The sequence below is a fragment of the Geotrypetes seraphini genome, chromosome 8 (genome assembly GCF_902459505.1).
Source record: "Geotrypetes seraphini chromosome 8, aGeoSer1.1, whole genome shotgun sequence".
Lineage (NCBI taxonomy): Eukaryota > Metazoa > Chordata > Amphibia > Gymnophiona > Dermophiidae > Geotrypetes > Geotrypetes seraphini.
Genome location: NC_047091.1, coordinates 130575263 through 130592005, shown reverse-complemented (window position 1 = coordinate 130592005; position 16743 = coordinate 130575263). Strand labels below are relative to the sequence as shown.

The 16743-nt window shown below is 43.6% G+C and overlaps 1 protein-coding gene across 1 annotated transcript in view; it reads right to left on the bottom strand.

The window, feature by feature from the left end:
* The window catches only part of SLC5A1 (solute carrier family 5 member 1), a 110911-nt gene that overhangs the window by 34375 nt on the left and 59793 nt on the right, over nt 1-16743 (bottom strand). Inside the window, exons 5-6 of the mRNA XM_033956554.1 lie at nt 14048-14152; nt 4457-4562 (exon numbers count right to left, since the gene is read on the bottom strand). Coding sequence (XP_033812445.1) covers nt 4457-4562; nt 14048-14152 — 211 coding nt within the window. The remainder of the gene's footprint in view (nt 1-4456; nt 4563-14047; nt 14153-16743) is intronic.

Sequence of the window (16743 nt, the reverse complement as noted above, 5' to 3'; positions counted from 1 at the left end):
ATTGGAAGCAGCACGGGGCATTCAGCGCAACTCCCTGTGCTAAAAACCGCTAGTAAAAGGGGAGGGGGTATATTTGTCTATTTTTGTATAGTTGTTACTGAGGTGACATTGCATATTTTAAAGTCATCTGCCTTGACCTCTTTGAAAACCCCCTCGAATATAAATGATAATTAACATTTTCTCTTCGTACAGTGTGATTTGTGTTTTTTAAAATTTTATTGTTGGTAGATCATTTTGACTTGGTCATTTTAAAAGTAGCTCGCAAGTGTGGGCACTCCTGCCTTACCCCGTACCTTTTTAATTTCTCCAGTGTGAGCAGCATGCCCTCATCAACTCGCCCTTTGATGTCATTTCCTAGGCGCGGGTCCCGGAAGTGACGTCAGCGAGAATGCCGACACTGACGGGGGCAGCAACTTCACGCCAGGGAAGTAAAAAAGGTACAGGGGAAGGCAAGGGGCGCACGCATGCGTCAAGGAGAGGGGCAGAGGTGTCACGCCCTTAGGAAGACTGTGCCCAGGGCTGACCGCCCCTTCCCCTCTTACTTCACCACTGGATTTCCTGAAAATCCAACTGGCCAGTTGGTCTTTGAGGAATGAGTTGAAAACCACTGATGTGGACAACACTCTAGATCAGTGGTTCCCAACCCTGTCCTGGAGGAACACCAGGCCAATTGGGTTTTCAGGCTAGCCCTAATGAATATGCATGAAGCAAATTTGCATGCCTATCACTTCCATCATATGCAAATCTCTCTCATGCATATTCATTAGGGCTAGCCTGAAAACCCAATTGGCCTGGTGTTCCTCCAGGACAGGGTTGGGAATCACTGCTCTAGATATCATCAACGATTTGACAGCCAAAGCTCTCTGCCTGTCTTCTGCATTTCAGATGAGAAGAAGAAAGTGGTTTCAAAAGAGAGTTATAAGCTGGATGGGCACCTGAAGTGCCAGAGCCCACCCCAGAGTGCCCCCAGCTGTTCTCTGTTCTGCTTCTTTCTTACACATAGAGGGCTGGATTCAGTAAATGGTGCTCAGAATTCAGCACTGAAAAAAAAATTGGTTCAAGTGAGCCGTACCATAGCACAGGATCTTCTAGTCAGCAGTCAAATCTACAAGATTTATTCTTCGTTTGGAAGCACTGGAACTCCGGGTGGTGTTAGAACGATTGCAGCACATTGCTCAGATAAGCATTTACTTCACGTTATAGCTTCATGTTACAGTCTTTTGTTTAATAAGTTTTGTGACAGCATTAACTAAATGTGAACTGCAAATCTTGTTAACAGGAGGTGTTTTTTGGCCCATGCTAGAAGGTTGGAAGACAGCTAGTTTTATATAGGGAGAGGTATGACCAGTAGGAAAAAGGAGGTATTGATGCCCCTGGTGAGAACTCATTTAGAATATTGTGTACAATTTTGGAGGCCAAACCTTCAAAAAGATATAAAAAGGATGGCGTTGGTCCAGAGAAGGGCTGCCCAAGTCCGGTCCTCGAGATCTACTGGCAGGCCAGGTTTTCAGGATATCCACAATGAATATGCATGAGAGAGATTTGCCTGCACTGCCTTCTTGGTATGCAAATCTCTCTCATGCATGTTCATTGTGGATATCCTGAAAACCTGGCCTGCCAGTAGATCTCGAGGACCGGACTTGGGCAGCCCTGGTCCAGAGGAAGGCTACTAAAATGGTGTGTGGTCTTCGTGATAAGGCGTATAAGGACTGACTTAAAGATCTCAATCTGGAGGAAAGGCGGGAAAGGGGAGATATGATAGAGACGTTTAAATACCTGCATAATGTAAATGTGCATGAGTCGAGTCTCTTTCATTTGAAAAGAAACTCTGCAATGAGAGGGCATAGGATGAAGTTAAGAGGTGATAGGCGTCGGAATAATCTGAGGAAATACTTTTTTACAGAAAGGGTGGTAGATGCGTGGAACAGTCTCCTAGAAGAGGTGGTGGAAACAGAGACTGTGTCTGAATTCAAGAGGGCCTGGGATAGGCACGTGGGATCTCTCAGAGAGAGAAAGAGATAATGGTTACTGCGGATGGGCAGACTAGATGGGCCATTTGGCCTTTATCTGCCATCATGTTTCTATGTTTCTACTGAAGAAACATATTCCTCATAGCTTCTGAGGCTGTTTTTCCTCCTTTGTCTAGAACTATCTTGGCAAATATGCTCAGCGATATCACTGGAGGCTATAATATGTTTGAATTTTGATTTATTACTCCAGTTCCTCATTTTGTTTCCAAGTTTAATAAAGTTTTGATTTTGAACGCAAAATCTTAATTCAATGAGATTTACAAGTACTAGTAAAATTGGGGTAAAAAAAAGAAAAAAACACATTACTCAAAGACAATTCACACACCTATGTACCAGACAAACACAAAAAGGAAAAATAAAAAAAGGATTAAATACAATTTGTAAATCAAATCAAAAAAGGCAAGGTAATGAAACAAAAGGATGGGGAAAAGGTTACCCGCTCAATTTTCGCTTATCGACCTTATTACTCTAACTAGAATCCTGGGGATATAAAATAAGCATATCTCAGTTAAAAGCATCCTTAAAAAGCCAGCTTTTCAGGAGACTTTTAAACTTGCCAAGTAATTTTTCTTCCCTTATATTAGTCGGGAGCGAATTCCAGATATGGGGGGCCATGACGGAAAAGATCGTGTCTCTCCTAGAATAGATGACTCTTAATGAGGGGACTAGGAGGAGTGATTTCTCTTCCGATCTTAAAGATTTTATAGGAGTATAAGGGATTAAAAGACTTTCTAAAAATGCAGGAGCTTTGTTCGTTAAAATTTTGTGTGAAAGTAATGCTATTTTATATGTGATTCTAAGGTTATCAGGTAACCAAAGCTTTTCCTTCAGAAGGGGAGTCACATGGTCGAATTTTTTCCTTTTAGTAAATATTTTTATTGCCGTATTTTGTAAGATTTGTAGATTGCGTATTTCTTTTCGAGTTATTCCCTTATACAAAGCGTTACAGTCGTCAGTTTTTGATATGACTACAGAGTGAATTAAGATGTTTAGAGATGCTTCATCCAGGAATGAGGATAGTGATCTAATCCAGTGTTCTTCAACCACTGGTCCATGGACCAGTGCCGGTCCATAGAAATTTCCTGCCGGTCCCCAGGGCCAGCACGTGCATCAGGCCCAAAACAGTGTTCTTCAACCGCCGGTCCACGGTGCGATCGATGCGGCGTTATCTTCGAGCCAGCTGCCTCTTCCTAACTGATTCAGTGCACAAAGCCACGGACAGTGACTCCTACGGGCATCCTGCGCATGAACCGGAAGCCTTCTCTCTGATGTTGCAACGTCAGAGGGAAGGCTTCCTGATGAGGCACGGGACATGCAAGGTGCAATTAGTACTATTATGGGGGCGGGGTCTGGGGTGGAGATTGGGTAGAGATGGGCGGGGTTTGGCCCACTACTTATCCCCGTGTTCCTCAACCACCGGTCCACGGATCGATGCCGGTCCACAGAATAATTCTTTTATTTCTGCCGGTCCATAGGTGTAAAAAGGTTGAAAAACACTGATCTAATCAGCCTTAGCCTGTAGAAGCAGTTCCTAACAAGTGAACTTATTTGATCATGATAGCTCAATTTCTAATCTAAAAAGACCCTGAGATTCTTTACCTTGGTGACTTCTTTGATCATGCTGTTATTGATATTTATACTAGCTCCTAATTTCTGATCCTCCCTGCATGGGAATAGCATAACCTCTGTTTTAGATGTGTTAAGGGCCAACTTATTATCGTGTAACCGTTTGGATATTTTTGACAATTTCATGTTGACTTCTGAAATTTCTTCAGCTGATCTTGGATCCAGAGGATACAAAAGTTGGACATCATCAGCGTAAGCAAATGGTGTAAACCCAATTGATTGACTAAGGGTTAACATGATACTGTACATGCTTTTACACCCGTAACCCTTGGGCTAATTTTATGAAAGCCCATTTACATGCCTAAAAGTTCTTTCTAAAATTTACCACCACCACCGAGACTTCCCATCCCCACCTCTGCCTTTCTCCTCAGTCTTTGTTTTTATGGGCACAGGAGGGCCTGAGGTACGGCATAAGTACATCCTGATGTGGTACACTTCCAATTTCCTAGCTTTCTACTGTGTCAATTGGAAGCACAAAGTATAAACACAATATTCTTTTTTATATCTCTAATATACAGTAGTTCTGCTAATGCCTTAAATCCCAGATCAACATGAACTTTAAGTTCTGATCTTTGCCTTCATCACAGTATGATAACAGCCAAAGAGAGTTTCCTGGATATTCCAGGCTGCCTCCAATTTAATTCTAGTGCTATATTCACCTTGGATTACTTAATGTGATTGCTGTGATATAGTCTGTTTGAATGCAAAGAAGTAAACACAAAAAAAACCAGATGGATTCTTAGCATTTGCGTAGGAGTGTACACTCACTCTTGTGAGCCACTGGGCAGTGTCAGACTCACCTGTTACCGTGTAAAGGGCTGTAATAAGCAGAAGCATGATAATAGCCACATAGATGTTTAGTTTCATAGCCTCTTGTATGAATATGCCCCCTGAGAACATGTCGGCCTAAAAAAAATGAAAAAGAAGAATGACTGAGAGGTGTTGTGACAAGAAGGGTGGTAAGGGAGGATAGCAGATGGGGTGAGGAAGGACAGTGAGAGAGGAAAATGGGGGCAAGGAGAAGATGCTGTCGCAGGCGTAGCCATTCAAGGTGTGTGTGTTGTGTATGCACACCCTATCAGTTGATTTCTATTAATGGCGCCAAACTGCATATTTCCCTCCCTTCTCCATCCTGCCCTCTGTGCCTGGTCCAACATCTCTGCCCTTCTCTTCCCAGCCCCATAAAGCTCTAGTGATTTCCTTCCTTCCCTCACTCTCCCCACTCCCCTCACCCGTGCCTTAAGATCACCTCCAGTCCTTGCCAGCAGCATTGGTACTCACAGGCTGGGTGCAGCTTACACCGGAGCTTTTTCTCGGAATCACCCCACCCTTTCTGACACAACTTTCTGTTTTCTGAATGGTGGGATGGTTCAGAGAGAAAGCCCCAGGGCAGGCCACAGGCAGCCTATGGTGCCACTGCTGCTGCTGGCGCTGCCCAGGCAAAGACTGGAGGTGATTTTAAGGTAGGGTTGCCAGATTTTCCAATCGGAAAATCTGGACCCCTAGACCTGCCCCTCCAGGCCCGCCTAGTTCCACCCATCCCCACCCTCCAACGCCCTAATCCCACCCCAGTCCCGTCCTAGTCCCCCCCCACTCCCGCTAATCTTGTCGGGCAGAGAGGAAGTCCGTGCATGCACGGATGCTACAAGATGATATCACGCACATGCGCACGTGTGCGTGACATCATCGCGTGGCATCTGCGCATGCACGGACTTCCTCCCTGCCTGACGCAATTTGAGGAGGTTTATCAAAACCCAGACAAAGTTTCGGGTTTTGAAAAGCCGTCTGGACGTCTGGGGAAATCCGGATGTCAGGGAAATCTGGACGTCGGGTAATCCTATTTTAAGATACCAGGGAGAAGGGGAGGAGCAGGAGTGGGAGGGAAGGAAGGAGCTGCAAGAGCTTTGTGGGCCATGCTAAAGATACATCCCCTATTGAAAATTCCTGGTTATGCTTCTGGGAGCTGCTGTTCAAAGGGCAGTGAGTTGGTCTCACTGTTTATGAGTAGAATATCATAAAAATCTAATGAAAAGCAATAATGTTAGTTTTATAAGGGGTCCTATTACTAAGGTGCACTAACAGATTTAGCGCGTGCTAATGATTAGTGCACACTAAATAATAAGACAATCTTAAGAATATAATGGGCTTCTTATCGTTTAAACCATGCTAATCATTAACGTTAACTAAATCCATTAGCAAACGTTATTAGAAGGAGCTCTTAGTATTTTAACCCTAGAAAAATATTACATATTTTTAATAAAAGAAACCCGACACTGTCAGTGTTTCAGCTCTTAGCCTGTCTCAGGGGTCTTTTGAGCAGCTATATAGTTATTCTTTTTCTTTTTTCCAATCTTTGATTGAACTGTTGGGCCTTCTCCTGCTTCTCTGTTCAAACTTTCGGAAACTTTAAAAATTCTTAAAACAGTTCAATCAAAGATTGGGCAAAAGAAAAAGAGTAATTATATGGTTGCTCAAAAGACCCCCGAGGCAGGCTAAGAGCCGAAACACTGACAGTCAGGTCTCTTTTCTCTGGAATAAAGGAATATATGTCCCAGATCTTCAAGCGTCTACACTCATTATTGGGTGATATTTTGTTTGTTGTTTACTTTGCATTCCCTTTCATTGCATTTTATATTTTTAATTTAAAAAAAATAAAAATTTGAAGTAATTTCTGCAAGCACATTGGTAATTTTGGCTTCTTTTTGAGAAAATAGATCTCTTTCATTTTTTTAATACACAAAATTGACCACAGTTTTAGGTATTCAGGTTCAGCCTACATGCATTTTGTTTGCATTTCCTTACAATAAAGTGTTTTCTTATATACAAATGTCTGATATAGAATTACACCTATAAAGATAATAGGTCTACATTTCCCAGACTTCATATGACCATGGCTCAGAACTATGTAAACAGCAACATCATTTGTTAATCATATAGTGGCATAAAGTTGTCCATTTTATATACCACATGGCAGTTGTTTTTTTAATTGTACATGATATTGGCCTATTGTAGGACCAGATGATGTGTCTCTAGATATGCAATCTTTAAAATATGTGACCTGACACCACTAGCTACTTTTTTTCTCCATCTGACTTTATTTTTTGAGTCTATTTGTGAGTAATAACTTTAAGATCAATTGTTTTTCTTTTCTCTCATTGACTATAATAAATCAACCACCTTTTTCATTTAAACAAACGAAAAAAATCATAGCTTAAATTCTATGAAAATCATGTGAACAGAAATGACATTTTAGAAAGGATATCCAACTCAGAATATGGATGTCTATCTCGTGTATTTTAGAACAGCCTGTTCTAAAATACATGTGAGATGGCCGTCCATGTGCTGGAAACATAGAAAAGTGAGGGCAGGTAAAGACCATATAGCCTAACTAGTCTGCCTATCCATGTCATCTATTTATTTATTGTAGTATTTGTACAATGCTCATAGCCTAAGCGGATTAATTCAAGTATTTCTCCCTATCTGTCCTGGTGGGCTCACAAAATGTATCTTCTATCCCTTCTTTTCCCTTAGAGATCCAATGTACTTATCTCAAGCTTTCATGAATTCAGATACAATTTTTGAATCCACCACCTTCATCAGGAGGCTGTTCCATGCATTCACCACCCTTTCCATGAAAAAATATTTTCTGAGGTTACTTCTGAGTCTATCCCCTTCATCCAATGTTCCCTCATCCCAGAGTTTCCTTTTAATTGAAACAGACTCACCTTTTGTGCATATATGCCACATAGGCATTTAAGCGTCTCTATTATATCTCCCTCTTCCGCCTTTTCTCCAAAATATACATATTGGGATCTTTAAGTCTGTCCCTACACACTTTATGATGAACACCACCGACCCTGGATCATCTCTATCCTTCCTTGAGAGAACCCTCTCATTTCAAGCCGCTAAATTGAATGTATGGCTTGGAAAAATTATGTTAGAGGTCTCTTCCTATCTTGATTTTAGAAAATTGTTAAAGACTCAACTCTTTGATAGGCTGGTATCTTAATGCATTCTGCTTCATCTTTTTAATCAAGTTCCTTATATTCAACTTGATGTATTTTATCTGTTCTATGTATTACTTCTTTCCCTACCATGCCGGTATTTTCTGCATTATATTGTAAATGCTTCCTGACTTTATCTATTTTTAAGTGCATTATTCTAATTTGTATTTTATCTGTATCCCATGTATTAACTCACCTTGTTCTGAACTGCCTAGAACTTTTTCGATATGGCGGTATCTAATATAATAAAATGCTAGGCCGCGCATGCGCACTCAAAAGTCGTGTTCGCTGATCCGTCGTGGAAACACGAGTGCGCATGCGCACGTTTTACATCACCACCTGCTCGCTTAGTACGTCACAGCCTCCCTGCTCTACACAAGCTGGACCGCAGCCAGACGACGATCTCCGTTCCTCCTGCCGCCGCCGATCTCCGTTCCTCCTTTGCCACCCACCCCCTTCTCTTCCCGCGGACCCGAATGGCGATTCCAGCAGCATAAGCCGGACCGCAGCCAGACGACAATCTCCGTTCCTCCTGCCGCCGCCGATCTCCATTCCTCCTTTACCACCCACCCTCTTCTCTTCCTGCGGGTCCGAATGGCGATTCCAGCAGCGTGTGCATCAGTCTTCACTCGCTGCTTCGGGCCCTTCTACTGCCCTGATTTGCTCTGCCGCGTCTCTGATGATGTCATCAGGGACGTGCCAGAGTAAATCAGGGCAGTAGAAGGACCCGAAGCAGCGTGTGGAGACTGATGCAAGCGCTGCTGGAATCACCACGTTTGTAGTCCGGACCGCGGGAGGGGGGTAGAGGAAACGCTAATGCTGCTGCACAGGGAACTGGGGGGGGAGGGAAATGGAGGGGGAGGGAATGCTGCTTTGGACAGACAGACAGAGAGGGGAAGGGAAATACAAAGAAAATAAGAAAGACACAGGGGCAGGTGCACAGGGAACTGGTGTGGGGGAAGGGAAATGGAGGGGGATGGAATGCTGCTTTGGACAGACAGACAGAGGGAGGAAGGGAGACAGAAAGAAAAGAAGAAAGACACAGGGGCAGGGAGATACACAGAAAGACAGACAGGCAAAGGGGGCCAGGGACAAAGACAGACAGAAAGGACAGCGGGAGCCGCGTCAGGAGGGGTGCGGGATGCGAGGGAGAGAAGGAAAGAGGTGCTGCTGGACAGGGGGGAGGTAAAACAAAGGGAGAAGGGCTGCTGCTGCATAAGGAGAGCAGTGAAGGGGTGGTGGTGGACACAGGGGAGGTAAAAGGAAGGGAAAATGGACAGGGGGAGCAGGCAAGGGGTGGTGATGGATAGCCAAGGAAAAAGAAAGGCAGAAAGAAAAAAAGCGGCTAAGGAGAGAGAGAGAAAGAAATAAAGATAGACACACACACACATATGTTCTAGCACCCGTTAATGTAACGGGCTTAAAGACTAGTATAAGAATAAAATTATTATTATTATTTTATATCTTTTTGAAAGTGCAGTCTCCAAAATTATATACAATATTCTAAATGAGGTCTCACCAGAGGCGCATCAATACCTCCTTTTTCTTACTGGCCATACCTCTCCTTATGCACCCAAGCATCTTCTAGCTTTCGCCTTTTCCACCTGTTTGGATAACTTAAGATCATCACATACTATCACACCCAAGTCCTGCTCCTCTTTTGTGCACAAAAGGTCTTCACTCCATAAACTGTACCATTCCCTCGGGATTTTGCAGCCCAAATGCACGACCTTGCGTTTCATAGCATTAAATCTTAGCTGCCAAATTCTGGATCATTCTTCAAGCTTTGTTAGATCCTTTCTTATGTTATCCAGACCATCAGGGGTGTCTACCCTATTGCAGTGTTAAAAAGAAAAGGTCCAAGAACCGAACCTTGTGGCACACCATTGGCAACATTCCTTTCCTCTAAGTGATCCCCATTTACCACTATCCTCTGTCACCTTCCACTCAACCAATTCCTAACCCAATCCATCACTTTGGGGCCCATACCAAGTGTACTCAGTTTATTTATTAGATGTCTGTGTGGAATAATGTCAAAGGCATAGCCAAAATCCAAATTTATCACATCTAGCACTCTCTCTTTATCCAACTGTAATAGATTCAAGGGTTTCCACTCTCTAAGATTGCAGTTAGGTTTCTAGGCAGAAGGGGGCATTAGACTACATGTCCCAGAATGCCCTGAGTTTGCAGCAGTGCTGAGTCAGAGGGGCGGGACTCAGAAAAGAGTATTTCTGCCCAGACTTTAGGCAATCAGAGAGGTCCCAAAGAGACACAAATTGGCAGAGGTAAGCTGAACTTTGTTTAAGTTTCAAGTTTATTCAAATTTTATGTACCGCTCATCAAATGTCTCATCAAAAGTAAAAAGATAAAATTTAAAATACAAATACAGGGAATTCCAAAAAGACAATCAACTAGACACATAAGGAAAGTGGGGAAGAAATTCAATATTTAAAAGTAAAGGATACAGAGGTAAAGCACAAAAGGGTATAATTTAAAATTGTCCAGTCATTGTCTGAGTATGGGTTAAAATAGTCCCGTTCTTAATTGCTATCAAGAAAGTATAGAATGGTGAAGAAAGACACTTATTTTCATATATTGTATGCATCTTTAAATAGAAAGGTTTTAAGGTTAGATTTAAACCTATCTAAGAAGGATTCTTGATGAAGATAGGAAAGCATAGCATTCCATAATGTGAGAGTGGTATCGTAAATAATATGATGTAATGAAGGAACAGTAAGAAGATTTTGACAGCTAGAGCGCAAGGTTCTTGAAAGATTATATGGAAGAAGTAATCTGGCTTTAAATGCTAGAGAATGCTCTTGTCTAGATTTAAAAGTAAGAAGCAAAATTTTATATGTCAATCGGTGAGTGATGGGTAACCAGAGAGCATCAATAAGAACTGGAGTGACATGGTCAAATTTTTTAGCCTTTGATAAAAAGTTTCACAGCAGTGTTTTGAATTATTTGTAATCGTCTAAGCTCCTTTTGGCAAATTCCCTGGTACAAAGAGTTGCAGTAATCAAGATGTGTAATGACAAGAGAATGTGAGGCACATAAACTAGAATAAAAGCCTTTTATATGCAATTGTGTGCTTGTGTCTTGACCCCCATCTAAAAACCCAAGCCAGCCTGCCACATCAGGCTTGGCTGTTACACCAACTCTGCCTCTAGTGAAACCTCCCCATTCCTCTGAGTGATCCCCATTTACCACTGCCTTCTGTTGCCTTACACTCAACTAGTTCCTAACCCAGTCCGTCACTTTGGTGTCCATACCGAGGACACTCAGTTTATATATTAGACACCTGTGTGGAACAGTGTCAAAGGCTTTGCTAAAATCTAAATATACCACATCTAGTGTCCTCCCTCTATACAACTCTGTCTCCAGTGATACCAAGTTGCCTCGGATCCTGTGTAATCCATTTGGATTCCAGAAACTTCACTATTCTCTGTTTTAAAAGTATTTCCATTAATTTATTGATAGTTAAACTGCTGGCTAGGGTGTTGAGCAGAGGGCAGAGGGTAATAAGGTTAAGAGTCAAAGGCTATCTAAAAAAGGTGGGTTTTCAGCCTACTTTTGAACATGAGAAGGAAAGGGGCGTAGCGGATCGACTCAGGTAGTTTATTCCAGGCATATGGAACAGCAAGTTGAAAGGAACGAAGTCTGGAATTGGCAGTGGAGGAGAAGGGTACGGATAAAAACAGGTTGTCTGAGGAATGGCATTCTTGGGGAGGTGTATAAGGAGAGAGAAGAGAGTAGAGATACTGAGGGGCTGCAGAACAAACACACTTGTAGGTTAATAATAGGAGGGCAATGGAGGGTAGCAACCAATCATTATGAAAGGCAAGGGAGATGATGTCTTTTCAACCAAGACCGTAGACTTTACCCAGCCTGTACGTCCCTACCTCTTTCTTACTTTTACTTTTGTGGAAAGGGATCGCATCTGCCCCTCTCCAGTCCTCCAGTATCACACCCGACTCTAAAGAAACTTGCGTTATATACATCAATGGTACAAATAAACTGAAATGTCCAAATTATGAACAGGGAAAAAAAAGAGAAATAGACATCTGTATGGCAGTACAGGAACAGGGGAGAGTGTGGCGCAGTGGTCAAATCTACAGTCTCAGCACCCTAAGGTTGTGGGTTCAAACCCATGCTGCTCCTTGGGACCCTGAGCAAGTCACTTAATCCCCCCCCCCCCCCATTGCCCCAGGTACATTAGACAGCTTGTGAGCCTGCCGGGACAGACAGGAAAAAATGCTTGAGTGCCTGAATAAATTAATGTAAACCATTCTGAGCTTCCCTGGGAGAACGGTATAGAAAATAAAAGAAATAAAATGGCCACACAGACATTTATGCAGAGCAGAGAGGGTTAGGGCAGTGATGACCTAGAGAGACATGTGAATATGGCATCGTAAAAAGACCATAATGTGGTTCACAAGTATTATCACAGGTCATCCGGATACTTAGTGCTGTCATAGTTTGATTCCTCATTCCCCGTTTCATTCCGTAGGACATGCATATGTGCTTAAGCTTAGGGTTAATAGATTTTCTGTCTGGAAAATCCGGACCCCCCTAGACCAGCCCCCAGGCCCGCCCAGTCCCACCCATTCCTGCCCCATCATACCCCCCAATCCCACCCCCAATCCCGCCCCACCCCACCCACCTCCGCTGCCTGCTCTCACTGGTCATGCGCGGATGCGACGCAGTGACATCATGTGAGCGTGCGTGTGATGTCATCACGTCGTATCTGCGCATGCACGGATGCCCTCCCACCCGAAGGAAAACTTTTCAAAACCCAGACAAAGTGCTGGGTTTTGAAAAGCCGTCCGGACTCCCGGACATGTCCTCAAAAGGAGGACATGTCCAGGAAATCCGGACATCTGGTAACCCTACTTTTACTTCTTGAATGTTTTTTTAAGCACTGCTTCATGGAGCATAAGATTTATCTCAGCCACCTTTACTTCAGTGCTCAAAACTGGAGCCTTGTCTTGCAAGGAGCCCTCTTAGCCCTGCAGTCGGAGGGATTTTATCTTTTCCTGATAACAAGGAGATGGCATTTCAGTGTTTAAATAGCTAAAGGGAAGTGTGAGATAATGACTGCCTTAAACTGGAGGCAGGGAGCTGATCCTCTAGTCTATGACAGGGTTAGGGAACTCCGGTCCTCGAGAGCCATAGTCCAGTCGGGTTTTCAGGATTTCCCCAATGAATATGCATTGAAAGCAGTGCAAGCAAATAGAACTCATGCATATTCATTGGGGAAATCCTGAAAACCCGACTGGAATATGGCTCAGGAGGACCGGAGTGCCCTTCCCCTGCTCTATGACATGTAAGCAAGTGTTTGTACCGAGGGGGTCAGTGAACACATGGAGAGGAGAACAGACAACCATAAGCAGAAGGAGGGAAGATTAGACAGCACTTGAGAGCTCTGAAGAATAGCATTAGAGCTAAAGAAACACCAAGCTCCATGGGCCCAATTCTAATAATAGCACCGTAAGTTACGCAGCAGTAGACACTCTACCGCAGGGGTGTCAAAGTCCCTCCTCGAGGGCCACAATCTATTAGCGTACAATGAAATCAGTGCATGCAAATAGATCTCACGCATATTCATTGGGGAAATCCTGAAAACCCGACTGGATTGCGGCCCTCGAGGAGGGACTTTGACACCCCTGCTCTACTGTCACCTAAGTTAATTATTTTAATTGGTGGTAACCAGTGTGGTAATTGACTGCTTGGTTTAAAACCAATTAAAAAGTCATTTTTAAAAATTTGGGTGCCCGCAGGTACTTAGAAAATAGGACACCGTAATTGCGACTACAGAGGCGCCTAATGGCGCTTAAGATCATTTCTGGCATAAACAACTCTTATTTTGACCTTAGGCACCTCTATAGACACGATTCTCGTCAAACATAGGTGCTAGTATGTAATATAGGCCTGCAAAATCCTGGCCTACATTACCGGGCAACTATGTTAGACATAAGCTGCAAGTCTCTTAACGGCGCCTACACGTGATTGGCACACAGCTGGTGCTATTTTTGGAGGTGCTGGCCAAGGTAGGTGCCGTTACTACTATCAGGCCCTATTAGAGCACATTGAATAGTTTTATGGCGTAGTATAGTGTCAAAGTGCATTGCAAAGCAAGAGACACTTTAGACCATATCAAACACTGAACAGAGATAGGGCGGACTTCCCAGGTAACAAAGTGTTAGAAAACAGAGGTTGTCAGCACTAGTAATCACTGGTCAGCAATTAGGAAGCATTAGAGCACAGCAGCATTTGGAAGCACAGGGCAGTGACAGGGAGCATTAGTGTGTGGCAGCATTATAGCGCAGCAACATTAAGTATCAAAGAGCAGTATTAGGGAGCGCTAGGTAAGGCAGCTGAACTCACCGAGATCTTTGTGAACACATAGAGCAATAAAGAGAGCACTGACAGGTAGATCTGAATTCGCTGTCCTCCAAACCGTTTCTTCAAATATTCTGGCATTGTGACCACCTGAGGAGACCAGAAGGAAAATCATGTGACATGGCATGGAGAGAGATAAATGTTGATTGAAAAGTTATGAGAGAGAAAGCAGTAGAAAGAGTAATGGACAGTTGTGGGGAGGGGGGGGGGGTAATTTTTAGGCACATTTTGCCCAAGCATTGATACCTATTGGAGAGGCTCCATCTGACTGTCTGTTCGTCCATTTGTATGCATAGGCACAAAGACACACACATGAAAATGACATGGGGACAAAATTTTCCCCATCCCCCTTCCCTGTAAGCTCTGCCTTAACCACAGAAGCCTTGAACACTTATGATTTTAAAGTGTTTGAGGCTTGTGCAGATGAGGAGAGAGCTTGCAGGAATGGGGCAGGGACAGGAAAAGAAGTCGCGGGGACGGGAAAATGAGTTCCCACGAGGACGGGGAAAAATTTGAGCCTGTGTCATTCTCTAACACATGCCTCATACAGCCCTTGTCACCCTAACGAGGCACACTTTAATTTGTCTCATCATACCCAGTCCCTGAATAGACATGCATGAATTTGCATTTGGAGGAAGGCAAAACAAGATTCTGGTGCATGCAACTTTTGGAATGTCCTTGACACGCACATACATCTTCCGTGGTCACACCCCCTTTTGAGTAGCACACTAAGGGATTTAGGCATCCAGCAATATAGAATAGCATAAGAACATAAGAGAAGCTATACTGGATCAGACCACTGGTCCATCTAGCCCAGTATTCTGTTTCCAAACTGAAGAGCCCTAATCTCTTTGCCTTTCCTCATAAGCTAGTTCCCAGTGGGGTAGTAACTCCCGGGTGCCATCTTCATTGGGGCGCCAGTGCCTCTCCACCCCCTATATAACTCCTTAAACATTCGCTGGTACAAGCAGCATCTTCCACTTGCTGCTCGTGCCATCTTCAGCTTCCTTCTGACATCACTTCCTGCTCGTGGGACCAGGATGTGACATCAGATGGGAGCCGAGGCCAGCGCAAGCAGCAGGTGAAAGATGCTGCTCATACCGGCAAACATTCAAGAGGTACGTGGGGGGGGGGAAGGGGGTGCTCCAGCAGGGGGGAAGAGTGGGGGGCACATGGCACTGTGATGCTGGACGCCATTGCCCTAGGCACTAACCTCCTTCACTACGTCACTGGCACCTAAGTGTATCCACGCCCAACTGCAAAGGGGGCATTCCCATGGGGGGCAAGGGCAGGTCAGGAACATTCCAGAAAATTGTGCACAGTATTATAGAATACCACAGATGTGAGTCCAACTTGTGCACCAGGATGTACACTTAGTTTTGGTTAGTGACCTGCACTCAGATGGCTAGACCATGGGGATGATGCTGGAGGACCTTACTAGACTAGCGCAAAACAGATTTCTTATTAGATCTGTAATTCATCGAGTTGCTAGGACTCGCACACAAGTCGATGGCACCTAAGAGAGAGAAGTCTTTGCACCCAGGTGTGGAATTCAGCGACCAATAGTTTTCTATAAAGTGCGCTCATTCCAGCATGTTGGTTTAAACATAAGCAATCTCTATTTAGGAGAAGTATTTTTCAACCATCCATAAAACCTTCTATTTGAGTAACTCTTTCGGCCCTCAGAAATGCCACCAGTTATTCAACAAACTTTCATAACAGCTGGCTTTATGCATCCAATCTTCACCGGGTCATATTATGATAAATTTCACTCAAAAATGAGATAAGTTAAACTGTCACCTATACTAAGGTGTGTGGTTTATGCATATATTTATACTTAGCTTGGGTGGTAAACAAGGGACCAGCACGGGGCGTAATGACTTAGTTTTGTTATATTGTTTTATTAATCTATGGTTTTAATTATTTTTTATGTACTATACTGTTTATGTTAGTGTCCCCTGAGGAAGGCATCCACTATATGCCGAAACTGGGATCCTTGTTGGGACCAACCTTACTTTAATAAAGACTCATTTATTTGGTTGAAAAAACATCATCTCCCTTGCCTTTCATAATGGTTGGTTGCTACCCTCCATTGCCCTCCTATTATTAACCTACAAGTGTGTTTGTTCTGCAGCCCCTCAGTATCTCTACTCTCTTCTCTCTCCTTATACACCTCCCCAAGAATGCCATTCCTCAGACAACCTGCTTTTATCCGTACCCTTCTCTTCCACTGCCAATTCCAGACTTCGTTCCTTTCAGCTTGCTGTTCCATATGCCTGGAATAAACTACCTGAGTCCATCCGCTACGCCCCTTCCCTTCTCATGTTCAAAAGTAGGCTGAAATCCCACCTTTTTGAGATAGCCTTTTACTCTTAACCCTATTACCCTCTGCCCTCTGCTCAACACCCTAGCCAGCAGTTTAACTATCACCTCAAACTGTAACCCCCTACCCTGGCATCCTGTTTCTCTGTCTTGATTGTTTAGAGTGTAAGCTTACTCGAGCAGAAACTGTCTCCTTTATGGCTCTGTACAGCGCTCCGTACGTCTGGTAGCGCTGTAGAAATAATTGAAAGTAGTAGTGGTGGTTAGCTGTATTTTTACCCTGATACTATCTGTGTGGTGGTTGAAAAGCAGCAGCCAGCAAACACATAACCTTTTATGAACATTGCTCCTTTAGCTAT